This window comes from Narcine bancroftii, chromosome 4, assembly GCF_036971445.1.
Source record: "Narcine bancroftii isolate sNarBan1 chromosome 4, sNarBan1.hap1, whole genome shotgun sequence".
NCBI classification, from domain to species: Eukaryota; Metazoa; Chordata; class Chondrichthyes; order Torpediniformes; family Narcinidae; genus Narcine; species Narcine bancroftii.
In genome coordinates, this window is record NC_091472.1 from 116012874 (window position 1) to 116040675 (window position 27802).

At 45.7% G+C, this 27802-nt stretch overlaps 1 protein-coding gene and 1 long non-coding RNA gene across 2 annotated transcripts; both read left to right on the forward strand.

Annotated features, from left to right (window-relative positions):
* The first annotated feature begins 1566 nt into the window (after positions 1-1566).
* LOC138762383 (chemerin-like receptor 1) lies at positions 1567-2559 on the forward strand. Its single transcript, XM_069936150.1, has one exon. The coding sequence runs from the start codon at positions 1567-1569 to the stop codon at positions 2557-2559; it is 993 nt and encodes a 330-aa protein (XP_069792251.1).
* A 17707-nt stretch (positions 2560-20266) lies between these two features.
* LOC138759930 (uncharacterized) lies at positions 20267-22273 on the forward strand. Its single transcript, XR_011355236.1, has 2 exons — positions 20267-20470; positions 22064-22273. It is a non-coding gene; the product is annotated as an uncharacterized lncRNA (long non-coding RNA).
* Positions 22274-27802: the final 5529 nt, after the last annotated feature.

Here is a 27802-nt window from a genome sequence, read left to right on the forward strand (position 1 = left end):
CACTGTTATTGGCTCCATCTTCAGTTGCCCAGAGGGCCAACCTGCAGAATCCCTCCTCAAATATCTCTCCTCCTTCCCACTCTCCTTCTTTGAGATGCCTCTTGGGGGCTATCTGTTGAAAATGATGGAGATTCTCAGCATTGTATGGGCCTTCTCAGCAAGGAGTAATGATAGTGGAACCACAGACTCCACTGGCCAAGAGCTGGGAGCCTGACTCAGATGGAGGAAAGGTCAGACATTGAGCCGTGGAGTGCATGAGCCCACATTAGCGATGGAATGAGAAATAGTGGGCATGATTCAAGATTAAATATTCACAACAGAGAGGCTTCCTACTATCTGTTAAAATTGTGCCTGAGGATCTTTTGTGCTTGAGAGAGAGCAGGCAGGAGTTCAGGTTTACAGCTGGCACCAGACAGCAGAGGGTTAGGATTCAGAGTAAGTGATTTGAAGTGATTCTGAGGAGGAAACTTTTCCCCCAGATGGTGGTTGGAATCTGGAATGCACTACCTGAGGGCAGTGGAGGAAGAGACTCTCCCACCAGTTACGTATTTGAATGAAACATGGTTGGACACAGGCTGTTAAATGGGGTTAGTATAGTTGGATGAGGGCTTAAGGACCAGGTTCTGTGCAGTATGATCCCTTGACTCTTCGGGTACCCCACTGCACCCTTCTTTTATTTCCCTTACGCATTTTTATTTCTATATTCCTCTAAGGTAGTGTGAGGCAGATAATTAATCAGCCTGCAAAGCTCACAGTCCTTGAATAAGTAAAACAATTCTGCAGCCCAGAGTTTTCTGCTAGAGACCGTTGAGCAGGATTTGAATTCTCCAATAATTAGTCAGAGTTTAGAATGATTCTCATGGCAAAGATACTGAAAGAGCTCAAAACATGATGAACAGGTATCCACAGCTGACACTGCTGCTTTCCTATCAGTGGGAGACACCACAATCAACACATTTTTGGTTTCTTTATTTGTCTGATTATCACTTTGAGTTATCATATCTTCTCATTCAATCACTTCTGTCTCACTCCCAGATCTACTTCACCTCCAGACCTTCCCCCCAGACCTTCTCCCCCAGACCTCCCTCCAGACTTTCTCCCCCCTAGACCTTCTCCCCCCAGACCTTCTCCCCCCAGACCTTCTCCCCCCAGACCTTCTCCCCCCAGACCTTCTCCCCCCAGACCTTCTCCCCCCAGACCTTCTCCCTACAGACCTTCCCCCGACCTCCCCAGATACCCCTCTCACCTTCCCCCAGACTTCCCCCAGACTTCCCCCCAGACCTCCCCCCAGACCTTCCCCCTCTAGACCTTCCCCTCCAACTCAATCCATCCCCTTTCACTTCAGACCTTGTTCTTCCACCTCAGATCTTTCCTCCAGCTCAGATCTTCCCCATCTCAGTCCTACACCCCTACTTCAGACCTTCCCCCTCCACTTCAGACTTTCTCCCTGCATCTCAGACATTCCCACCCCACCCCCACCCAGTCCTCTTCTCATTGCAAGTTTGCTCTCGCAGTTCCCAATGAAAAACAAACTTGTTTTTAATTTTTTTTCAGGATGCCAGATCGATGAGGATGATGACTCCTCTGATGTCGTACGAAGACTACCTGTCCCTATTTTCCTACCCAACATATTCTTCAGATGAATTGAATAATGAGGAAGGGTTTTCATTCCCTGTGGTGCTAAACTGCATCATCTGCCTCTTGGGGGTTTCTGGAAACGGGCTTGTCATGTGGGTAGTGATTCACGAGGTGAGGAAGACGGTCAGTATGATCTGGATCATCAACCTCTCTGTGGCTGATTTCACCTTTACGTTTCTGCTGCCCTTTACTGTTGTTCAGCAGGCTCTGGCCCTGCACTGGCCCTTTGGAAGCTTCTTGTGCAAATTCCTTAGCTTCAGCAGCCAGCTCAACATGTTTGCCAGTGTCTTCACTTTGACTGTGATTGCCCTGGACAGGTGCATTTCTGTCACCTTTCCAATTTGGTCCCAGAACCATCGGACAGTGAAAATGGCATTGGGAGTTTCATTGATGGTTTGGATATTGGCTGCGGTATTCAGCAGTCCTTGCTTCCTGATCCGGGAGATCATGGAAGATGGGGTGGAAGGGAAGACCATTTGCTTCTACAGTGTTAAGGAGTATATCCTCAGAAACTTGATGCTGTCTAGGTTCATTCTGGCCTTCTTGATGCCTTTTTCCATAATCACCATTTGCTATTGCATCATCCTAGTCAAAGTGAGGCAGAGGTGGAGGAAATCCTCAGGCAGGTCGCAGAGGGTCACTTGCTTGATCATCTGGGCATTCTTCATCTGCTGGCTGCCCTTCCATGTGCTGTACCTCATACACACCATGACCAACCTGCATTTTACCACCTCCCTCCCTCTGGCCACCTGCTTGGCGTACACCAGTAGCTGCATCAACCCTTTGCTCTACATGTATGTCGGGCGTGGCTCCTGCATTCAGATCAAGAAGCGCATCCAGATCACTCTGAAACTGCTTCACGAGGAGATGAGCATCAACAGCTCCAGGTCTGAGTGGCGGCTGAGCAGGGCAGGGGAGTGACGGGGTTGACAATGAGGAGGGTGCTGAGTGTTCAGTCATTGTGGTAACCCATCCGGAGAATCAGCAACATCTGCAGACACTCATCAACAACAGAATGAGAGATATTGAACTCCTTCAACTATCTCACACGTGGTCAATGTTCAACGTTCAGGGTGAGGTCACTGTCATGTACATAAGTGCAATGTATAGATGCAATTCCTATCTGATGCAACCACGCATACACTCATTACAATGGTAAAAGTTCAAATGATCACAAAGACATGATAAACATCAGAAGATAAATAATTAAATATTCACCAGTGCTGATGAGGGGGTTTAGCTCAAAATGGTGACTCTCTGTGGCCTTCCACAGATGCTGCCTGGTCTGCTCAGCTGTTCTAGCATTTTGTGCATTGCACCTGGGTAACTCCATGGATAGAAGGGGATTGGAGAGGTCTGGACCTGATGTGGAGCAGTGGGACTACAGCAGGAGGGCACATTGCTCAGTATGGAACAGCAGGGCTGGTGGGTCTGTCTCCATGCCATGGGACTGTTTGGGTGAAGCAATTGCAGGTTTGGTAAAATCATTTTGATGAAGCGCCCTGTCATGAACCTGGTGGTAAAATTGGAATCTGTGGGCTACAGGGGCAGCAGGAGCCTGACCAGAAAGGAGGACTGGTGATAGGAACACGCATTGTTTGACTGCAGGAGGCTGAGGCTGATCTTTCTCACAGGGTGGTCTGTACCCTGCTGCCTTTCCCCACCTTTTCAGGTGAGAGATGGGTAAGTGCTGGTGGTCAGAGGACCTGGTGGCACTGTAGAAACTTAGAACATAGCAACAGGAGGTCATTTGGCCCTTTGAGCCTACTCCACCATTCAACACAATTAACCACTTCAGTACCAGTTCCCCGTATTCCTTGAAACCTTTGGCATTAAGAACTATAACTTCCTCCTTTTTGAATATATTTAATGGCTTGGTTTCCATTGCCTTCCACGGTATAAAATTCCATAGGTTCACCGTCCTCCTTCTAAATGGCTGTGACACCTGGTTCTGGCATCTCCAATAATCAGAGGGTCCCTTCCAAATCTTTTGAATTGCCTCGTGCGCTGAAGGCAGGAATTGATGGGTTTGGGGATCTTAAGTGTATTGTGGGGTATTTGCTTAGTGCAGGAGGTGGGAGTGAGGTAAAAGGTTAGCATAGCTGTTGAAAGCCAAAACAAGTGTGAGAGATGGAGATGTATTGAGGCGATCCCATGTATTTATCACCATTTTGGTGGGTAACAGTCCAGTCCAGATATAATCATTTACATTGAAGGACTGTCACACTGGCTACATGGCCATCACTAGCCCAAAATGTGTCTGTCCCTCTCAGGAAAACAATTCGACTGTTTCTTTGGAAGAAGGGCAGGGGAATTCTCCTTGGCTACCTCCCTCAAACAGCACTGCCAAAAAGAAACTGGTTATTCAGTTGCTTCCCATGTTTTCTCTGCAAACTGCTGGCTGAATTTTGCCTGCATGTTAAGAGAGATTGAACACCAGAACTAATCCACTGGCAGTGCTAATGCACTGATATGTCCTGAGACAGGGAGAGGACTTCCCACATCCTCAGTGTACCATCAAGCTGGACAGATACTCATCCCAGTCCCCAGCTACTTCAGTAGGGTGCTACCTGGTCCAATGTTTAAAAGGTCTCCAATATCCTTTGCAACCTGAGAGATGATGCATTGAATTAAGTGCAGTTTAAATAATGGTCCAAATGAAATGAGCTCATTAATATCCATTCCATGACCCTGAAAGATTTAAAAAGCTAAAGCTGTTGATCCACAGTTGCTTGGTCCAATGGAGGAGGAGTTTAATGGATGTCCATTATATGTTCAAGGGAATGTCTAATTGCAGGCTTGTGGATATGTTATTAACCACAGTCCACGCTGCTGAAGATCCAGCTGCGCTGGATGGGTCACGTCTCCAGAATGGAGGACCATCGCCTTCCCAAGATCGTATTATATGGCGAGCTCTCCACTGGCCACCGTGACAGAGGTGCACCAAAGAAAAGGTACAAGGACTGCCTAAAGAAATCTCTTGGTGCCTGCCACATTGACCACCGCCAGTGGGCTGATAACGCCTCAAACCGTGCATCTTGGCGCCTCACAGTTTGGCGGGCAGCAGCCTCCTTTGAAGAAGACCGCAGAGCCCACCTCACTGACAAAAGGCAAAGGAGGAAAAACCCAACACCCAACCCCAACCAACCAATTTTCCCTTGCAACCGCTGCAATCGTGTCTGCCTGTCCCGCATCGGACTGGTCAGCCACAAACGAGCCTGCAGCTGACGTGGACTTTTTACCCCCTCCATAAATCTTCGTCCGCGAAGCCAAGCCAAAGGAAATCTAACAAGAACAGTGGGGTGTACATTGTTTGTGCATGCATTGTGAGACTGGCTAAGGCATGATCTGTGCATCACAATATAATCAATATTTTCAGGAGTTTGGTATATTGATATTGTTCAAAGTAAATAATTGAAGTCCACATATTGGTTAGACTGACTTTAATATGATCAAAAGGGGCAGTTCACTGGGTGATTAACAAAAGTATTACAAAAGCATTGCTTTCTATTAAAAATACCTGTTAAGTGGCAGCAAGTAAGAAGTTTGGTGCATCAGTACATTGTACTTATGTGTATGACAATAAATTGATTATCATTATTAATGGAGAGATTTGATTGAATTTTTGAAATGACTATTGGACAGAATCTGTGGTAGCTGTACTTCCAGAAGGCTGACATCCTTCAGAAGAGAAGCCAGCCAAGACTGAAGCCAAAAACCAATCTGCTGGGGAAACTCAGCTGGTCAAGTAGCATCAGTGGGATGCGCTGCATATTAACTGGTGGACACATTGGATGCCTCTCTACAACAGGCCAGAGTCCCCACCAAGAAGCCACCATCATACAAGAGCTGAGGAAAAGCATAAGAATGGGCTTAAATGATAAAATTGCTGGATCTAATATCTACCATCATGAAGTGCTTTGAGAGGTTGGTCATGGTTCACATCAATTCTACCTGCCAGCCTTGAAACCATCAATTCATCCATCAACAAACAAGTCCACGACATGCACTATCTCCCTCACTCTCCTCTCATGCCAAGGATACCTGGGTTAGACAATACCATAGTCCCCAGTAAGCTCATTTCCAAACTTCAGGATCTGGGCCTCAGCACTCCTCTGGATTCTTGACTTCCTGCCAAGCAGACTGCAATCAGTGAAATTGTGGAACAATATCTCCTCCATGGCTACACTCAACACTGGCACTCCTTGAGGATGTGGACTCAATCCCCTCCTTTACTCCCTCTATACCAACCACTGTGCAACTAAAATGCCATTCCAACCTCATCTTCAAATTCACCAATGACACCACAGTAAATAACCAGTTTAAAATAATAAGGCGGAATGCAGAAAGGAGATTGATATGGTGCCAAGATAAGTAACACACACCTGTGAACATTGCTAGAGAGGGAATGCATTGGTTGGAGAAAGACCACTGATCTTGATCTCCACTCTCACCACATGACTGTGCTGTGAATCCACAGCTGGACAGCACCAAGCTTCTGGACTGTAACTAATGAACTTTACATGCTGGTACTGCCAGTGACCAACATTGCCCTTTACCAATACTCATTAGGTACACATGCAAAGATCGATTCTTGCTCTATGTTGGACAAGCCCCACTGCAGAGGACAAAGCACATAATCCAGGCTGATAGTCCCAGAACTGGATGGAGAACATGCTACATAAAGAGAGATGCCAACTTTTCAATAAGATATTAAAATCTCAGATGTAAAAGATTCCAAGTATTGCCTCCAAAGAACTCTTGGTGGGCACAAGGGTTTGTTTTCATGTTTAATACAAATTTAAAATATATTGCATTCATTTGGGATGAAATCTCAGTTGAACATTGGTCTGGGGTTTAAGAAAAATCCATACACCATGTCCTTCAAATAACCTAGAAATCTTTGTGAGCTGCTATTGGCCGATTACTCTTTTGCTGACACCATGTCATCTTTTGTTGTCCAATTGAAGTGAAGAATTATCACACCCTGTAGGCCAGGAAGGAAAAAATACTTTATTGATTGTATTTTCTGCATCCTGCTAAATGAATTTTGGAATGCATTAATGTAGAAGCTGAAATATCTTTTAAAAATATTCAAAATAATAAAATTTGATCATTGTGGAATTCATTGAATGCTATATTATTTATTTTAGAGAATCTCAATCCCACACAGAGATTAATTAATTTTTGAAAACCAGAAAGTCGTTTATAAATAGAGCAAAAATGCAATCTCTTGGAGGAACAGCAGATTGGACAGCATGTGTTGGAGGAAAGGAATGGTCATCGTTTTATTGACTGCAGGGATGGGATAGCCATCACAATGAGGACATGGTGGGAAGGGTCAGACGGGCCTGTATGGGATTGGTGATCCAAGAAGGGGTGAAGGAATTTCAGAGTTAGGAGATATTGATTGGGACATGCCAATTAAAAGGAGAGGGAAAGAGACAACATTTCAAAGGAAGCGTGAAGTAGAGAAAAATGAGTCATTTCAGGGTGAAGCTGAAGACAGCTGTTGGAGAGTGATGTGGAGATGGAGGGTCGTGTGGAGTTGGAGGGTGACGTGAAGACAGTAGAAAAAAAATGATAATAATATAATGGTAGCTATTTGGGAAGAGGTGAAGGACAGATTGAATCAGATGGAACAGATGAAGGAGGGTGGTGGGAAAGGGCAAAATGAAGGGGGGAGGGGAGGAAACAGAAGTAGTTTGGAAAATTCTATGTTCATTCTATTGGGGTGTGGACTGCCCAAGGGGAATATGAGGTGTTATTTCTCTATGTTGGGCCTTGGTAGAGAAGGCCTAGGACAGACAGGTTGGGTGGAAATGTGAAAGGGAAGTGAAATGGCAGTGATCGGAAGCTCAGGAGATGCTTTGTGAAATAATTCCCAAGTCTGCCAATGGTCTCACCAATGTAGAGGAGGCCACGTCGGGAGTGCCAAATGCAGATGGTGAGATTGGAAGGGGTGCAGATGAGCCTGAATCTCACCTAGAAGGGGTGTTTGAACCCTGGATGGTGGTGAGGGACGAGGTGTAGGAACAGGTGTTGAACCTCCTGCGGTTGCATGGAAGGGCACCTGGGGTCAAAGAAGTGGACTGGGCGTCCACATAAATTAATATAGCTGTCAATAAATAAGGTGTCAAAGGTTATGGAGAGAAGGCAGGCGGATGAGGATGAGAGGTAAGTTACATCAGCCTTGAGTTGAATGGCAGAGCAGATGATGGGCTGAAGGTGGCAGCATTTTGCTCCTACATCTTATGGTCTTACACAGCTCAGGGCAGTATTGACTCATTCACCAAAACACGCAGTTCTGGATAGCACATGGGTAGAGGGAAAAAGAGAATGTTTCAGGTTAACAGCTGTCAATGGAACAAGAAGTTAAAAAGCAAGTGATTGAGGTAAAGGCAGGGGGAGGGTAGAGAGGACACAAGGAATGTCTATGATAGAGTGGAGGCTGGGAGATACTGAATGACACAAGTGGTGGCGTCAGCTGTGAGAAGCTGGGGTGATTTGTAAATCACAGTGTAGCGTGAATAAACGTTCTCACAACTGGAGGGATAACAAATGCCTTTATTAGCTTATAATGATGGGTACGGTCTCACAGTAGTCTGGAACAGTTCTGGGTTTAGGCAGGAAACCAGGGTTATATGCGAGCAGATGGGAGTGGAGCCAGGAGGCAGAGCCAACCATCAGCACAACACACTACTATTCACCCCTTCCTGCAGAATTTAGGGTCTGTGAATGAAGATAGAAAACATGGGTTCAGGAAAAAAAAGGTTGAAAAATATACAGTTATTTACAAATTTACAGATTTAAGCAGTCCGGGGATCTGGAGATCTTGGTGGAGCTCCTTAGCATGGGGGGCCTTGGACTCCTTGAGTCTCCCGGTCCCCTTGTGAGGGAGGAGAGGTGGGCTGGGTCTCTGGCTCAACGGTGGAGGGGGATGCATTTTCCTCCTGAACCAGATCACCTGAGGACCTGACTGGGTGTGGCGAGAATGAGCTCTGTGGCTCACAGGGCACCTGAGATAATGGACCCTCTGTTCTGGCGGATGCCAGGTTCCTGATGGAGACAATGTCCTCTCTGCCATCCGGGTACTCCACATAGGCATATGTGGGATTGGCGTAGAGCAGTTTCATCCTTTCCACCGGAGGGTCGGTCTTGCTTCCTCCTCACATGCTTCCTGAGAAGAACTAGACCAGGGGTGGTGAGCCAGACTGGGAGTGTAGTTCCCGATGCCAACCTCCTTTTGAAAATGAATAGGAGCTCATGAGGAGTAGCATTGGTTGCGGTACATAGTAGGAACATCATGGAATGGAGCACCGTAGGAAGGTCTTCCTGTAGCATGAGTCTGGAAGGCCTTTTGACTTCAGGGCCAGTTTGACAACATTCCAGACTGTGGCATTGTCCTTTCAAACCTCCCCTGGAGGTTGTAGCTAGTAGTCCTGCTGGACATGATGCCCCTCGCCAGCAGGTAGCTTTGTTACTCAAAAAGGACGAGCCCCGGTCACTATGAATATAGCTGGGGTACCTGAACAGGGTGAAAATCGAATATAGGGCCTTTATGACTGATGAAGTGGACGTGTCTGGACATGGAATGGCGAATGGGAAGTGGGAGTACTCATCACTGATAGAGAGGAAGAAAGTGTTCCCCTTTGTGGAGGGGAGAGGTCCCTTAAAATCGATACTGAGCTGTTCGAAGGGCCTGGATGACTTGATCAGGTGTGCCTTTGCGGGATGGTAGGAGTGCGGCTTGCATTCTGCGCAGACCTGGCAAGACCTGGTCATTTCCCGGACATCTTCCACGTAGTAGGGCAGATTGCACTCCTTGACAAAATAAGCCATGCAGGTGACCACTGGCTGGCTGAGCTCGTTATGTAGAGACCGCAGTTGGCTGGTGTGTGCAGAGGCACAGCTTCTTCTGGATAAGGCATCTGGATGGTCATTAAGGGCTCCTGGCCAATAAGCAATGTCATAATTTAGGTGGAGAGCTCGAACCTCCACCAAGCAATCTTGTCAATTTTGATTTTTTCCCCCTCTTGACATTATTGAACATGAATGGGACCGAGTGCTGGTCAGTGAGGAGCGTAAATCTTCTACCAGCCAGGTAGTCTCTCTAGTGCCTCCCAGCTTCTACAATGGCTTGAACCTCCTTTTCCATTGATGTATTCTGGAGCTTGTGGCCTTGTAATGTCCGCGAAAATATGCAACCGGGCTGCTCCCCTGGTTAAGGGTAGCGGCCAGGGCTACGTCCGAAGAGTCACTTTCCACTTGGAAAGGTACATTCTCGTCCACTGTGTGCATGGCGGCTTTCTCAATGTGTTTCCAGAGGTAGTTAAAAGCCCTTTGGGCTTTGGCCAAGAGGGGAAAAGAAGTGCCTTTTAAGAGAGGTTGAACCTTATCAGTGTATTGAGGAATCCACTGGGCGTAATTTGAGAAAAACCCCGGGCATCTCCTCAAAGCCTTCATGGTCCTGAGAATGGGGAGCTCTAACAGGGGGCGCATCCTATTGGGATCGGGGCCAATCATGCCATTCTCCACCACGTAGCCAAGGATAGTCAGATTAGTCCTGAACACACACTTGTAGAGTTATAAGTGAGGTTCAGGGCTTTTGCTGCATGGAGAAAACTCTGGAGGTTGGTGTCATGGTCCTCCAAGGTATGGCCAGAGATGGTGACATTATAGAGGTTGGGGAAGGTAGCCTTCAACCCATACTCATCAACCATTCTGTCCATCTTCCTCTGGAAGATAGAAACTCTGTTAGTAATACCAAAAGAGACCCTCTGAAATTGATAGAGACGACCATCACCTTCAAATGCTTTATATGGGCAGTGCTCAGAACAGGTTGGCAGCTGGTTGATGGTCAAATAGACCCAATACTGCACAATATCATTCACCTTGTCTGAAATTCAAGGGAGGGGGTATGCGTCCAGGACTGTGTAACGATTAATACTTTGGCTATAGTCAATTACTATCTTGGACTTGTTTTCCCCTTTTACCACCACCACTTGCGTTCTCCATGGGCTGGTGCTAGGGTTGATGATACCTTCGTCGAGCAGATGTTGTGTCTCAGAATTTATGAAATCTCGGGCTGCTGTGCTGTACCTCCTGCTCCTGGTAGCAATAGGTTTGCAGTCTGGGGGCAGATTCGGGAGGAGATGTTGGGAGGGGGGTCATTATTCAGTGCAGAGAGGCTGCATGAGGGTTCATATTTGAGGGGCCCTCCATTTTGAACCATTACAGGGGGGAGGGGATCAGAATACTCCAAGGTCACGCTTTTAAGATGACACAGGAAGTCCAGACCCAGCAACACCAGAGCACACAATTCATCAAGTATATACAAGCGAAATTTATAGAATTCCCCCTTTCAAATGACAGATGTACTTACAATGTTGTTCAACATGCATAGCATGCGAATGAGATGTGAGAAATATGCGGTAATTGGAAGGATACATCTTCGTGTTGTATTTTTGCACAGTCAATGAGTCGACGAAGCTTTCAGTGGAGCCTGTGTCAATTAGGCATTTAGTGGAATATCCATTTACCTTCACAGTCTCTATAGAGTTGCTGAGCTGGTGAGGTATGTCCTGATCGAGGCTAGGTCCCTGAAGACTCCATGCACCTCACTCACCGTCCTGGGCTGCCCTGTGTGGGTAAGATGGTGTCGACCTCTGGGTGAGTGAGCTCGCTGGCTGGAAGGTCATCGTTCTTGAGCTTGGCCAGTTCAACATGGCTAGCCAGGTCCTTCTTACCCAATTCATGTAGTTGCTGCCTCATGTACGTCGAGCGGACCCTTGTGACTAGAGTGTCCCGGATCTGTTCTTCCTCACGAACGCAGCCCGTAGCCGCTTCTTACCTACACTTCTTGGCAACTGTCCACAGATCCAGCAGGTTGTCATTGATGATCTCTCCTGGCGGCAACGTAGAGCGAGTCGGTGTCTCGCTAGGACCTTGCTTTGTGACTTCAGATACTGAGCCTTCAACGTCTCAATGGCAGCATCACATGTAGTGCATTCCCTGATGACTGCATACTCTTTCGTTCCTACCCTCAAAATGAGTGTAGACCTCTTGAATTCATCAGTGTGGAAGACGTCTCTGGTTGTGTTCAGGTAGGCCTGGAAGCAGTCTAGCCAGTACATGAACTCCTCAGCCATGTCGGGAGTCAAAAGGTCTATTAGCAGCATCCCTGGCTTGAGTTACACTTCCATCGATAGGGAATAAGCTAATAAAATTGTTACGTGAATAAAAGCTTTCATGACTGGAGAGAGAATAAATGCTTTTATTAGCTTGTAATTAAGGGTAGGGTCTCACAGTGGTCTTCGGAAGGGTTCTGGGTTTAGGCAGGAAACCAGGGTTATATATGAGCAGATGGGGGTGGAGCTGGGAGGCGGGGCTAGCCATCAACACAACACCGTACCAGTGACTCCCAGTTCACTGCACACAGCTAATCTGGGGGGGGGGGGAGGTGAATTGGGAAAGAGGAGGATCAATGCTGGGATTGTGAGGTGGTTGGAGGCCACAGGCCATGTGATTGTAACAGTCAAAGTGATATCCAACTAGATGGGAGAGGGCACCAGTTTAAAGTGAGAGGGGAAGGTTCAAAGGGGAGCTGAGGGAAGGTTCTTCACACAGAGGGGGATGGAACAAGCTACCAGAGTCAGGGACAATTGTAATCCTAAAAAGAGAGCATCTAGAAGGAGAAGAGATTTAGATTAATTTGGGCACCATGTTTGGCACAGACATCGAGAGCTGAAGGGCCTGTTCCTGTGCTGTACTCTTCTATGTTCTATGTTCATCAAGAAGATCCAAATACAGGCAAATGAGATTCACATAGAAAGGCATCTTGATCAGCATGGAGGAGATGGGCCAAAGGGTGCAGTGACTATGGAGCTGGTGAGGACATGAACACACCTTGTCTGAGAGCATTTTCAACACATACCACTCACCCTCTGTGATAGTACAGACCTATCACCAATGTATATAGTTACAGTATCTAGAGTGTAATGACTGTGCTTACAGCGATTGGCTTAGAGAGCTTAGCCACGCCTACTGTCTGGGCCTTAAAGGATTGTGTCCCTAGCCAGGTCGGATCATTCCGGACTGGTAGGCCACCTGTGAAGAGCTCCTGTCTTTTGCTAATAAAAGCCTTGGTTTGGATCAACAAGTCTTTGGTTCTTTTCGACGAGCTCTACAATTTTATTAGCAAAAATAATTTTTTTAAAAAAGGGATGGAGCGTCTGACTCAGCCAGAAAAACTTGACATCAACACACAGTCAGCTACAGCCTTCAAAGCCTTTAAGTTCTGGCTGTTGAACTTTGAAAACTTCCTAAGGCTCATTGAGGTGGAGGAGGATAACCAGCGTCTAACAGCATTGCTGTCTATGGTGTCCTTGAGAGTCTACAAGAACATCCAGGATGAGACCACTTACACCGCAGCCATAAAGGTACTGAAAGAACTGTACGATCAACCAATGAACAGAGTTCATGCCCAGCTCGTGCTTGCGGCGAGGAAGCAACAGCCCGGCGAGCCCAGCAGGGCATATTTACAAGTATTTCCTTGCGTTGGGCAAGGACTGTAACTGTGCGGACAAAACTGCTGCCGAGATCACAAACGATCTCGTCCGGGATGCCAATGTGGCCGGGCTCCGATCGAACGAAGTGAGGCTGCTCTTGCTCGAACAAGGGGAAGAAAAACTAAAGGACGTGTCCCGGATTGCAATCACAATGGAAGATGCAGCCTTAAAGTCAAATGAATTCTCTAGGGACTGGACCCCATGTTCTGATGTGAGTAGAGCGCCCTTCTACACTACCACCCCCCGAGATACTGATGGCCTGTCGGCTGCTGCTACACTGCCCCCTGTGAACCCAAAATGTTATTTCTGCGGGAGGGACAAGCACAGCAGGTCCCAGTGCCCAGCAAGAAAAGCCAGGTGCCAGAAGTGCCTTAAAAACGGCCACTTTGCTGCAGTCTGTAGGTCTAAAATGGCCGCCGGCAAACACAGTGCCTCGTGTGAAGCCCAACCGCCACTATCCCATTCTAACTTTTCTTCCCCAGAGCTCTCGTCCAATGAGAGCGAGGGCTCCCCTGCACTGCAACGCCTGACGCCACGGAGACGCCGAACCCGGAAGGGGCAGCCCACCCTCGCAACCATGATGTTGTCCCACCTCTCGCCTCCGTGCGGAACACTCGACCCGGCCTCAGTCCCGACTGTAGAGCAAGCTATTGCCACGGCCATGACCAACCCCGGGGCCGACGCTACCGCTGTTGCTGCCGCTGCCACCGCCAGAGCCACCCCCGGAGACGATGCTACCACTACCGCTGCTCACTTCCCTGCTGCCACTGCCCATGCCGCTGCCGGTGTGACCACCACGACCGACTGGGGACCCACTGCGGCCAACCAGGTACTAGCCCTAGCGTCCGTCGCTGACGACCGCTGGGGCCCGACCGCCGCAACCGATGACCTACCCACCGCCAACCTGTAGCAACAACCCCCACTACTTACCATTCATCCGCCGACGCCGCCACAACAGCACCTCCGCGGGTACCTCCAACCTGCTCCTCCAGCGCTGACTGCGTCTATGACATCATCCCGTTGCGTGACATCATCCCGTTGCGTGACATCATTCCGTTGCGTGACATCATCCCGTTGCGTGACGTCAACACGCGGAACTCCCCTGTCAACAGGATCAGTGGCTGCTTCTATAACACTAAATCAGCAATGCTCTCATCCCCTCACTAAAGCAATGGATCTGATTAAAGTGCATGGACACTACACCAATTGCTTATTTGACTCTGGGTCAACTGACAGTTTTATCCGGCTAGACCTGGCTCTCCGATGCGGAATTGACATTATCCCTACTACCCAGAGGATATCATTAGCGTCGAGGTCACACTCGACCGGGATAAAGGGGTATTGCATCACTACGCTGGAAGTACAGGGCGTAACGGTCACCCACTTCAAATTATTCATCCTTCCCCAATTGTGCGCCCCAGTGTTGCTGGGATTAGACTTTCAGTGTCAGTTTCGAACGGTGCTCCTACACTTTGGGGGACCCCACAACCCCTCTCGGTCTGCCATCGCCCCACACCTGAAGCACCCGAGCTACCCACCCCCGTGACCCGGGGCCACTCCTGCGGCCTTTCCACACTCCGGATTGCCCCGCCAGCACTCTTCGCAAACCTCACCCCTGGCTGGAAGCCTGTGGCCACCAAAAGTCGGCAATATAGTTACGAAAACAGGCAATCCATTAGGAGTGAGGTGCTTAGATTGCTGGATGAGGGCATCATGGAACCCAGTTCAAGTCCCTGGAGAGCCCAGGTGGTGATTGTCAAGAACGGGGAAAAGCTACGGATGGTGGTCGACTATAGCCAGACCATTAACCGCTTCACGCTCCTGGATGCATACCCCCTGCCACACATTACGGATGTGGTGAACCAGATCGCCCAATATCGCATATTCTCCACTATTGACCTACATTCGGACTACCACCAGCTCACGATCCACTGTGAGGACCGACCAATCACGGCCTTCGAAGCGAATTGGCGGCTGTATCAATTTCTCAGGGTACCATTCGGGGTCACGAATGGTGTCGCGGTCTTCCAGCGGGAAAAGGACCGGATGGTGGACCAGAACGGGCTAACCGCTACCTTCCGGTATCTGGACAATGTCACCATCTGCGGCCACGACGTGCAGGACCACGACGCCAACCTAGGCAAATTTCTTCAAACTGCCGGTCGGCTGAACCTGACCTAGAATTTTGACAAGTGTGTCTTCCGGACCTCACGACTCGTGATTCTAGGTTGCGTGGTGGAGAACGGGGTAGTGATGCCTGATCCTGACCGCATGCGTCCCCTAATGGACTTACTCCCCCCATACCCAGAAAGCGCTCAAGCGATGCATCCGACTTTGCCCTGGCAGCCACCTTGAACCAGGCCGGTCGGCCGGTAGCCTTCTTCTCCAGAACCCTTGTCCAGGGTCCAGAGAGTAGACACTCCTCAGTTGAGAAGGAGGCCCAGGCCATAGTTGAAGCAGTGCATCATTGGAGACATTACCTCACTGGGAGGCGCTTTACACTGTTGACTGATCAACGTGCGGTCTCCTTCATGTTCAGCAACACCCAGCGAGGTAAGATAAAAAAACGACAAAATCACCAGATGGAGAATTGAACTCTCCACCTTTAACTATGATATTCTGTACCGGCCTGGTAAGCTCAACAACCCGCCTGACGCGCTCTCCATGGGGACGTGCATCAGCGTACAGATCGACAGACTACAGAAACTCCATGAGGCGCTCTGTCATCCAGGGGTCACTAGGTTTGCCCACTTTGTGAAGGCGCGCAACCTACCCTACACAGTCGAGGAGATTCGCTCCATGACCTGAGCCTGTCCGGTGTGCGCTGAATGCAAGCCCCACTTCCGTCCGGGGAACTCCCACGTTATCAAAGCCACCCGCCCCTTTGAACGTCTTAGCGTAGGGGCCCCTACCGTCGACCAACCGTAAAAACTACATCCTTATGGCCATCGACGAGTACTCCCGCTTCCCGTTCGCTGTGCCCTGTCCAGATACCACCGCCACCTCAGAGATACAGGCCCTTCACAGTATCTTCGCCATTTTCGGGTATCCCAATTCCATCCACAGTGATAGGGGGTCCTCATTCATGAGCGCAGAGCTGCAACAGTACCTTCTGGAGTGTGGTATCGCTTCAAGCAGCACCACCAGCTATAACCCATGCGGTAACGGCCAGGTCGAGAGGGAGAATGCCACCATCTGGAGAGCAGTTACACTGGCTCTCCGGTCTAAAGGTCTCCCCACCTCTCACTGGCAGGAGGTTCTCACTAGTGCCTTACACTCCATCCACTCCCTCCTATGTACCGCAACAAAAGCCACCCCCCCATGAAAGGATGTTCCTTTTCCCGAGGAAATCCGAATCAGGAACCACTGTACCGGCATGGCTTACCGTCCCTGGCCTCATCCTTTTGCAACACCACGTCCGGCACTCAAAGAACGACCCCTTGGTCGACCGAGTGACTCTACTCCACGCAAACCCGCATTAAGCCTACGTTGAGTTGCCAGACGGGCGGGAGGACACTGTTTCGGTGCGGGACCTAGCTCAGGACGCGGTAGGCCCAGCAACCCACCCCCCCCAACCCAACCTTCCCCAACTCTTTATTCCCCAAGCCCCGTGCCGGAACAGAAGGACCAACAGCACCCCAACGACCCGGGCTACCCTGCCGACAACACAGCTGGCGAATTGAGCGAAGGAGCGGTCGCACCCGACGAGCCCGCTGGCAACATCACTCCAGCGACCCCAATCCCGGCACCACAGCAGTCACGCCGGATGGTCAGACCCCCTGACCGCTACAGTCCTTAACCTACCCCTTCCATTCATTCTCTCCCTCGTTTTTTTTCCTTCCCTTCTCCCTCTTCAGCCTTTCCACCCCAGGGTCAGTTCTCCAAGAAAGGGTGAATGTGATAGTACAGACCTATCACCAATGTATATAGTTACAGTATCTAGAGTATGTAATGACTGTGCTTACAGCCTACTGTCTGGGCCTTAAAGGGTTGTGTCCCTAGCCAGGTCGGATCATTCCGGACTGGTCGGCCACCTGTGAAGAGCTCCTGTCTTTTGCTAATAAAAGCCTTGGTTTGGATCAACAATTCTTTGGTTCTTTCGACGAGCTCTACACCCTCATTTCACAGACCAGCAGAAAGACCTTTGCATTTGCCACAGAATGAAACTAAGCCTGCTGCATCATTTACTTTTCAGTAAATACTCTGTTTATCATATATTAGCAGGCTGCAAATATTCACGTTCATTAATTTGCTTGCTGGAGATTAACACTGCCTTAGTTGTGATACTAATGGAAATTCAAGATTGCAGTAATGTTGTTAATATTTATGTGGCATTTAAAAGTCAAAATTAAAAGAGTTTATCGAAGAAAATTTCAGTTCACTGCAATCGTTATCAGAATAAACATGTGTTGAAGGAACGGTAAAGGCTTCCCATTTACACTGACTGCTTAGGAAAAGTAGCTTCACCCCTTTGATTCCAATGTCACACAACAATTATCATACAAATTCAGTATTTACTCAGCACTGCTGGCAGGAACAGATAAATTCACCTCTGTATAGAATCCAAGAATAAGTTGGTAATTTGGTACAGAGGGAGACCATTTAGCCCATCGTGGCCCAGCCCGAGCTCTCAATCTGAAGCCCTGCAGGTCGTAGCTCTTTATGTGATCGTCCAGCTACTTTCTGAGTGCGCAGCGGGTTTTCAGCCACTTTCTGGCCAGAAGTTCTCGCCACTTTGTGATGCAAAACAATCTTCCTTTCTCCCTCTATAATCCTTCTACCCACTTCATTTGAAGAACGATGAGGAAAGGCTGTCTGTTGGCCTGTGGTTCATCCTGCCCGAGCCTGTCATTATTTCATACTCTCTACTAAACTTCCTCTTCCCAACGGACAGCCTTTCCTCATCGTTCTTCAGTCCCAGGGAACATCCTGGTAAATTTCCTCCACACCGTCTCCAGTGCAATCACATCCTTCCTATATCGTGATGACCAGAACTGATGTGTATAGTTGTAGCATAGCCTTAAGGCTCTTATACTCTATTTGGTCACTGAAGGTAAATATTCTGCCTGCCTTCTTCACCACCTTATGACCCTATCCTGTGATAGGTGCTGTAGATGCACTCCACAATGGCCCTGCTTTACATGTCTTCAAATCCCACAATGTATCATGTATTCCTTTGTCTCACTGACTCTCCTCAAATGCTCAGCCTCACCCCACCTGGCCAGAGAGGTGGGAGGTAGGGTTCTGAGAAGAACTAGCTATCAGTGCTACAGATATTGGTTTTTAAAAAAAAATGAATTAGATTGTTCATTGTCATGAGATACAGTGAAAAGGTTTGTTTTGCATGCTATCCAAGCAGGTCAACTCAAACTTAAGCACAACATGTAGTGCAAAATTAAAATGTGAGTGCAGAGTGTGTTTCAAAGAAAAAAAAGCAGTTAAAACATTGCAAGGGCTGTGGTGAAGTAGGGTTTGTGAGATCAAGAGATCACAGTTTACTAATGAGATATCCATTCAACTGTCTAATAACAGCAGGGAAGAAATGATCCTTCAGTTAGACCAAGACCATAAGACATGGGGCAGAAATAGGCTATTCAGCCCACTGAATCTGTCCCACCATTGAATCATGAGCTGATCCATTTCCCCACTCAACTCCATGCCTGGCTTTTTCCCCATAACCTTTGATACCCTGGCTAATCAAGAACTTGTCAATCTTTCCCTTAAATACACCCAATCACCTGGCCTCCACAAATGTCTGTGGCTACAAATTCCACAGATTCACCACCTCTGGCTAAAGCAATTCCTACGCATTTCTGTTCTAAGTGGCTATCCTTCAATCCTGAAGTTCTGCCCTCTTGTCCTAGACCCTCCCACCATGGGAAACAACGTTTCTACATCGACTCTGTCCTTGCCTTTTAACATTCAAAAAGTTTCAATGAGATCCCCCCTCCCTCATTCTTCTAAATTCTAACAAGTGCAGGTGAAGAGGTGTCAATCTTTTCATTCCTGGAATTGTCCTTGTGAACCTCCTCTGAATCCTCTCCAATGTCACCACATCCTTTTTTTAAATGAGGAGCCCAAAATTGCTCACAATACTCCAAATGAGGTCTCACCAGTGCCTTATAAATAAAGCCTCAACATCACATCCCTGCTCTTCTCTTCTATTCCTCTTGAAATGAATAGCAGCCTTGCATTTGGCCTACTCACCATTGACTCAACCTGCAAGTTTATCTTCAGGCTATCCTGCATGAGAACTCTCGGGACCCTTTGCATCTGGGTGTTAGCTTGCCTATTTAATTTTTCTACCAGGTGAATGACTGTACATTTTACGGCATCATATTTCATTTGCTACTTCTTTTCCCATTCTGCTGATCTGTCTAAGTTCTTCAGCAGGCCTCAGCACTACTTGCTCCACCTTCCTTCGTAACATCTGCCACAAAGCCATTCATTCCATTACCTCATGAATCATTGATACTTAACAGAAAAAGAAGTGGCCCCCAACATCACTAGCAGCCAACCAGAATATGATGGTTGTATTCTGACACTGCTTTGTCCCAAACAGCCAATGGTCTACCAAAACCAGTATGTTTCCCGTTATACCATGGGCTCCTACTCCTACCTTGTTAAGTAGTCTCAGTGTGGTACCTTGTCAAAAGACTTCTGAAAATCCAAATACTCAGCATCCACTGCATCTCCTTTATCAAGCCTGGTTGTCAATTCTTCAAAGATTTCCAGTAGTTGGGTGATGCACGTTTTCAAACTCAGGATTTTGCTGTGCATTGGGAGGGGGAGAGGACAGTGTAAGTGGGTGGGATGTTGGCTGCTTTCCTGAGTCATCTGGGAGGTGTAGGCAAAGTTGATGGAAGGGAGGGTGGGTGTGTGATGGCCTTGATTGTCTGCAATTTTCTGTGGCCTTGGACAGAGCTGTTTCCGTCCCTTGCAATAATACACCGGAGAGGTGTAGACATAAAAATGGTTAAGGATGATGTCATACTGTAGCTCTGAGCTCACATGTGTGTTATAACCACAGTTTGATATTGACCCCCCCCCCCAGATTAAGGCAGGACAAAATTTGATCAAAGTTTAAAGAGGAGTCTTAAAGGAGCAATGTGTGGTGGTGGTGGGGGATTTAGACAGAATTCCAACATTGGCCCCATGTAACTGGAGGCACACATGGATCGATTAGAATAGGTTGCTCATGAGGCCAGAGGCACAGGACCTCCAGGATCCCACAGAGTTTGGGCTTGCACCAAGCCAACCAGGTGAGTCTTGACCAAGCTCTGGATGCCTCCTGACCAGGAGTATATCCCATCTCTCCTTTGGCCTTGCACTGAACAGTGCTTCAAACCTCACACCCAGTCCTTCATCAAAACTCATTCCTTCATCCATTCTCAACCGTTGCTGTTGTGGAGTGAACTCCTGCCATTCTGGACTCCCAGGTGACACAGAGAGAGAGAGCTCTTGCTCTTCTCACAGTCAGAATCGGGGGCAGGATACCCCTGGTCTTCAGCTGGCACTCCAATGATCTTCAGGTTCAGTGGATCATCCTCCACAACCTCTGCTACCTTGCACCAAACCTGCCTTCCCCTACCTTTTCAACCACCTGAAAGGACAATTCTCTCTCCAACCATGGGTTCCTCCACCATCTTCACCGGACTTTCATGGCACCTTCGAATGCATCTGCAGAGGATGAATACCTACCCTTCACCCACTATGCACAGGAGGCTATTTGGCCCATTTAGTGTAAGCCAGGTCCCAACAGACTGTTGCTACTAGTCCCATTCCTTTATTCATTTTGCCTTGCTACTTAGTCTCTCTCACATGTCCATCAACCCTGCCTTTGGCTCTTCTGACTACCCCCTACCCTATATGGAATTTACATGGGCAAGTTAACTTACCTGAACATCATTGAGGTCTGGGAGGAAACCGGAGCACCTGGTAAAACCCACGCAGCCACAGGGGAGAGCATGGAGACTCCACACAGACAGCACCTGAGATCAGGATTGAACCCAGGTCTCTGGTGCCATGAGGCAGCATCACTACCTGATGTGTCACTGGGTAATCCTTCCCTTATCTGCATTACAAGGATTCCAACAGATCTTCCAGCTGCAGCAGTGGTTCACACACACGTCTTCCCATCTAGTGCCCTGCATTCAGTGTTCACAATATGGTCACTTCTACATTGGCTGGTTGCTTCAAAGAGCATCTGTTCAGTCCACATGAAGGACCCTGAGTTTCTGGTTGCCTCTCCTTTTAATTCTCCATCCCAATAACACTCTGCCTCCTGGTCTTAGGACACTTGGAACAATTCCTACAGTCACAGTCTTTATCCTAGGGTAAGGGAATCTACAACCAGAGGGCATAGGTTTAAGGGGAGAGGGGATGGAATTAAAGGGGAATTGAGGGGGATCTCCTTCTCACATAGCAGGTGGTGAGTGAGGTGGGGACAATTCAAGTTCAAGCTTGTCTATTATCATCTGATTGCTCAGGTATAATTCAATGAAACAGAGTTATCTGGTCCTTGGTGCAAAACACTCAGACACACCACCAGACATAACACACATACAGGCAAACAATTCATGTGCAGGTCAAGTATTCATAAATACAAATAAATAAATCCATTTTGTTTAGTGAATGTGCGAGTCTCGTATGGTTAGTGTGAACAGTTCCTTTGGTCATTCAGCATTCTCACTGCCTTTCGGAAGAAGCTATTTCTCATCCTGGCTTTGATACTCCTGTATCTCTTTCCTGATGGGAGCAGCTGAAAGATGTTGTGTGTAGGGTTCAGGTCCATTAAGTATACTATAATATCATCTGCAATGCTAACTACTACCTTAATTGTGCTCTCTCCTCAGATGCTGCCTGACCAGCTGAGTGTTTCCAGCATTCCCATGCTTTTATTTAAAATTTCCAGCACCCCCAACATTTTTTGATTTTCAATGGGCAACAAAGACCTGAGAAAGAAGAAAGGAAGAATAGAAGAAGAAGAAACCCACTCTCCCCGATCTCTCTTCCCTGCAGCTTCTAAACTTTCTGGGCTTGTGCCACTTAAAGCATTAGTGAAACATCATGTTTTAATCATTTAATCACAATTTCTTCCAATGCACTTAGACTGATTGAGAATCTGAAGTACCCAGTGACATTAGATATCATATATTCTCTGTGCTGCAGGCTGCAGGATTGAGAACATTGGCCTAAAAGTGTCATCAAACCATGGAATTTTAGTTGAGAAAACTTCATAAATTACCCGGTCTCACTTGGTTTGTGTGAGAGTGGGACACGAGTCTTATAATTCAAGGAGACATGTGCCATAGCTCATTCTGTCAGCTTTTAATAAAATAATGACATTATCATTATTATGGTTCCTGAGCAATCAGCCCCATTGAATAATTATTTAGTAAATCAGGATAGTGGTGTTTGAGTAGGCCTTGTATGAATCCAAAGAATTTGTATTTATATAGCAGTTGTCACATCCTTGGGCTGTTTACGGCACTGTTATTTTGGAATGCAGTCCCCCGCAGGCATTATGGCAGCTGTTACCCCACAGAGTAACCTTGTGAACAGCAAATGGGTGATAGCAGAGGGTCCAGATTCATCTAATCTTGCTCTTGTGAAGTGCTTTGCAGCATTTGATGGTCCTGGATCCGTTTATAGTTGGGGTTAGGGTAGTATGGGGAGGAGCATGATAGCTGTGGGATAAAATCTGTTCTTGAACCTAGAGGTACTGGACTTCAGACTTCTGTATCTTCTGACTGAAGGGGGCACTGGGAAGAGGTTGTGACCAGGGTGACCTTGAAAACCTGCTGAGATGGGTTATCAGCGGTGCTTCATGGTTTTGATATCTCATGTGAGGAGGGAGGAACCTTGAACCTTTTTGAAAATTTTAGATATACAGCATGGAAACAGGCCCTTTTGGCCACCCAATTACACCCAATTAACCTACAACCCCTGTACTTTTTGAACAGTGGGAGTAAACCGGAACACTCAGAGGAAACCCATGCAGACTCGGGAGAAGGTACAAAATCCTTCGAGACAGCAGTGGATTCGAACCCCGGTCCTGATCGCTGGCGCTGTAACAGCATTGTGCTATCCACTATGTTAACCATGCCAATCAATAGTGAATGGACCTGATGCTCCTTTAATTGATCTGTTCTCATTTGTAACTCTTATCCGCAAGACCAGGTGAACAATCCATAGGGGTGTTTATCAACTGCTTCAATCGTACCAACCGTGAATTGATGGAATAATAGCTTCTCACAGTCAGGACAGGTGGGCAATAAGGATATAATTCAGGGCACTGCTGAAGAGCTACACTCCCTCAGGAATGTCAGCCTGGAATTTCTAGAATGGTCTTGTCACTCTCTGAGCCACAGTCATCCCTAACATTCAGCCAGGGTCATAATTTTCAGTCGTTATCAAAACAATAGTTCAAAGTTCAAATAGGATGAATGAATTGTTGTGTCAGAGGAAGAGACCAGGGACATTAAGTCAATACAAGCATTGTGCCTTTTTCATATGCCAAAGAGATTTGAAAAGACTTATTTTTCAAGGCTCAGTGGTCCAGTATGAATGCAACATCCATTAAAAAAGCTCATGCTAACCTATAAAAGGACATGAAAAGTAGGCAAAGGAGCTTCCCCCTCCCACTTACAGCCACCTTTGATGACCTCTTACCTGTGGGCCTGTGCTCCCCCCCCCTGCTCCTTTCCCCACCAATTTATTCAGGCGCCTGCCTGCTTTTTGTTCAGACCTTGACACTCAGGTGTTGGTTACCCTTTACTTCCCATAGATACTACGTGACCTGCTGAATTTCTCCAGCACGTTTGTGTATTGCATTACAACCCCAGAGTCTGCAGACTTTCCTGTTCAGCATCAAAATGATGGTTAGTTAATTCAATAGACCTTAAACAGAGCAGCATGACAATTGGCACATATTCCCAAGAGAAGGGCCAGCATTTCCAAGCTTTTTACATTCAAAGAGACATTGTTGCAAGTCATGGACAAAATATTCATAAACACGAACTTTATTGACTGCTGGCTTCATGGAGGTTGGTTCAAATCCCTCCCTTTGTATGAGGGTATTATGAATTGTTTTATTTCCCTTTCTAATGTACAGTCTGGGTTTTATATTGAGCTGAAAGCTGTCAGATCTCATTCTCCTCACTCCCTGACTGCTTTGCCCTTGAAGATAAGTGCGCTGACTGAGCTCGTGACTTTCACCCACAGACCCTTCCAATTTAATTTTAATTCAAAGATACAGCATAGTATCAGGTCCTTCTGCCCCACGAACCAACCAAATATACCCACGTGACCAATTAATCTCTCAATCCAATACATCTTTGGAAGGTGGGAGGAAACCGGAGCACTTGGAGAAAATCCCTGCAGCCAATGGGAGAGCGTGCAAACTCCATGCAGAAAGTGGTGGATACAAACCTAGGTTGTTGATGCTGCAACACCAATGTGCTAAACACTACCAGAATTGTGTCAATCCATGAGATGTTTCAGGAGGAAAGTCAGTTATGAATGAGTAATGAAGGATCCCTTTGGTCATCACAAAGGTTTTTTTTCATAAATATATATATATAAATTTTCCATTTTCAAGATATATAGATATAAATATATAAAACTTTTTCTTACAAAACCCAACAACCCCTTCCCCCCATCCCCTTCACAGTATAAATCCATACACTGTCGGAGCTTACCTTTGGGTTTAAAAAATATCTTCCTTGTGAAGATCTCATTTTTATAATAATAGCACCTTTTTTGCTTTTTTAATTTATATTTGGGCCCCTATGTAATCCAAATATGGTTGCCATATTTTTATAAATACGTCATATTCTTTAAATTATATGTGATATTTTTTCCATAGGTACACAACTGTTCATCTCTGTCTTCCATCATGTTATCTGTAGAGGGGAGTTGGATTTCCAAGTAATCGTAATACATTTCTTACAAACAGTTAGAGCTATTTTAACAAATGAAATTGTTACCTATTTCAATAAAGTTGCCAAACAAGTAAAGCTCTGGGTTACCCTCATTATTATTTCAGTAATATCCTGCAAGAAAGGTCTCACCTTCGCACACGACCACATAGCAAGTACAAACATTCCTATTTCTATTCCATATCTAAAACACATCTCTGATATTTCCAATTTTGATTTATGTAATTTCTGTGGTGTGAGATATAATTGGTGTAGGAAATTATATGACACTAATCTGTATGTTGCATTTATAACTGACATCATGCTATCCAAACACCAATCAGACCAACATGTTTCCATTATTGCAACTCCTAAATCTGACTCCCATCTCTCGATCTCTGTAAACCTGGTTTTGCACTTTTATTTTGGAAAACAAAGTATATTTTAGATATAAATTTAGGTGCGTTCCCAAGCCAAATCATTCATTCCATCTCACTAATTTCAGGTGGGGCCAAGTTTGGTGCCCATCTTTCTCTTAAGAATGATCTTAAAAGGAGAAAGCAAAAGAACGTCCAATGAACTACTCCATACTTATTTCTTAATTGTTCAAAAGACATGAGATCCTTCCATATAACAATCATCAACATACCTTTTTCCTTTGCCATACCATTAATTCAATACTTTGTTACCCACATTCATAAGCAATAGAACATTTTAACATAATGGTGTCCTCAGTGATATACCTGCTTTTTCCCGATACATTCATTTATTTTTTGCCATATTCTAATCATGTGTATTAATATAGGATTATCCCTTTTTTTGTTATTGACTTAACATTTCACATAAATAAAGTCCTTCATTGTCTCCTCTTTTATTGAATTCAGTCCCATTTAAATCCACGAAGGGGGACTGTTTTCTTCAAAGAAAGATGATAGAAATCTTGTTGGTGCTGATAGATAATACTTCTTAAAATCCAGGAGTCCTCTTAATTTATAGTCCCATGTTAACTTTTCCAGTGCAATTCTTGGTACTTTGCTATTCCATAAGAATGCTCTTATATAATTATGTAATAATTTAAAGAAATTTTTAGTTAGTGCAATAGGCAATGATTGAAAGAGATACCGTAGTTTTGGCATTACCTTCATTTTTATTCGATTTACCCTTCCTATTAATGTAATCAGCAGATCTTTCCATTTCTGTCAATCTTTTTCTATTTTTTCTAGTAGAGAGGTATAATTAAGCTTATCTAAATCCTCTAAATTATTATCTGTCATTATTCCTAAGTATTTAATTCCATCTTTCTTCCATTTAAATCTACTACCTTTTTGGTATCTTTCATAATCAAAATACTGCAACTGCATTATTTCACTTTTATCCATATTTATTTTATATCCTGACATTCTTCCATATTTTTCTAATGTTGTTTCTAATTTTATCAGTGATTCAGCAAGGTCAGACATATATAGTAGCACATCATCAGCAAATAAACTAATTTTATGCTCTTCCTGTCCAACTATGAAGCCTTTAATATCTGGACCTCTCCTTATAATCTCCACCAGAGGTTCAATAGCTAGTATGAATAATGCTGGAGATAGAGGACACCCCTGTCTACTCGATCTACTCAATGGGAAAAATAGATGACATTTGGTTATTAGCTATAATTTTTAGCTTGTGGCTTATGATAGTTTTTAAAAAAATCCAATTTATAAATTTTCTACCTATGCCAAATTTTTCCAACATTTTATATGAGAAAGACCATTCTAGTTGGTCAAATGCCTTTTCTTCATCTAAATAAATAATTATGTTCTGGTTCAACCTTGGTTTTGCCATGTGTATTACATTGAAGAATCTATCTAGATTACCTGAAGAATGTCTTCATTTAACAAATCCCGTGTGATCTGGATGCATTAATTTTGGTAAATACTCACTCAGTCTGTTGGTTAGTGCCTTTGCTAGAATTTTATAATCCTCATTCAGGAGTGATAATAGTCTGTATGATGAGGTTTTTAATGGGTCTCTACCTTTCTTCAGTAGCACTTCAGTAGCAGTTGAAATAGTTTCCGGGAGGGTCTTGGTCTCCACTGCCTGGTCTAACACATCCGTCAACAGAGGCATCAACAAATCTTTAAATTGTCTATAGAACTCAGGAGGGAACCCATCTTCCCCCGGGGACTTATTAGCTTGTAAAGTACCCAGAGCTTCCTCTATACTTCCCTTGTAAAAGGTGCACTAAATCATATTTTTTTCTCTCTCTTCTTGGAAGTTCAACATTTGTTAAAAATTCTTCCATCTCGTTTTCATCTCCTACTAATCCTGATTTGTATAGTTTCATATAGTTTGTCTAAATGTATTATTTATTTCTTTTGATTATATGTTATAGTATCAGCTTCTGTTTCTATTGCATTTATCATTCTGGATGACTCCTCCTTTAACCTGCCAAGATTACACTTTATGTGCATGTTCTCTTAGTTCATAATATTTTTGTTTAATTTTTATTATCATTTTTTTCCATTCTATATGTTTGTAATGTTTTATATTGTAACTTTTTGTTTTCTAATATTCTATATTTTTCCTATGTTCCTGATAGTCTTTTCTAATTTTGTTATATCCTTCTCATGACCTTTCAAGTCCCTTGCATATTCTTTCTTAAGATTTTTAGTATAAGAAATAATT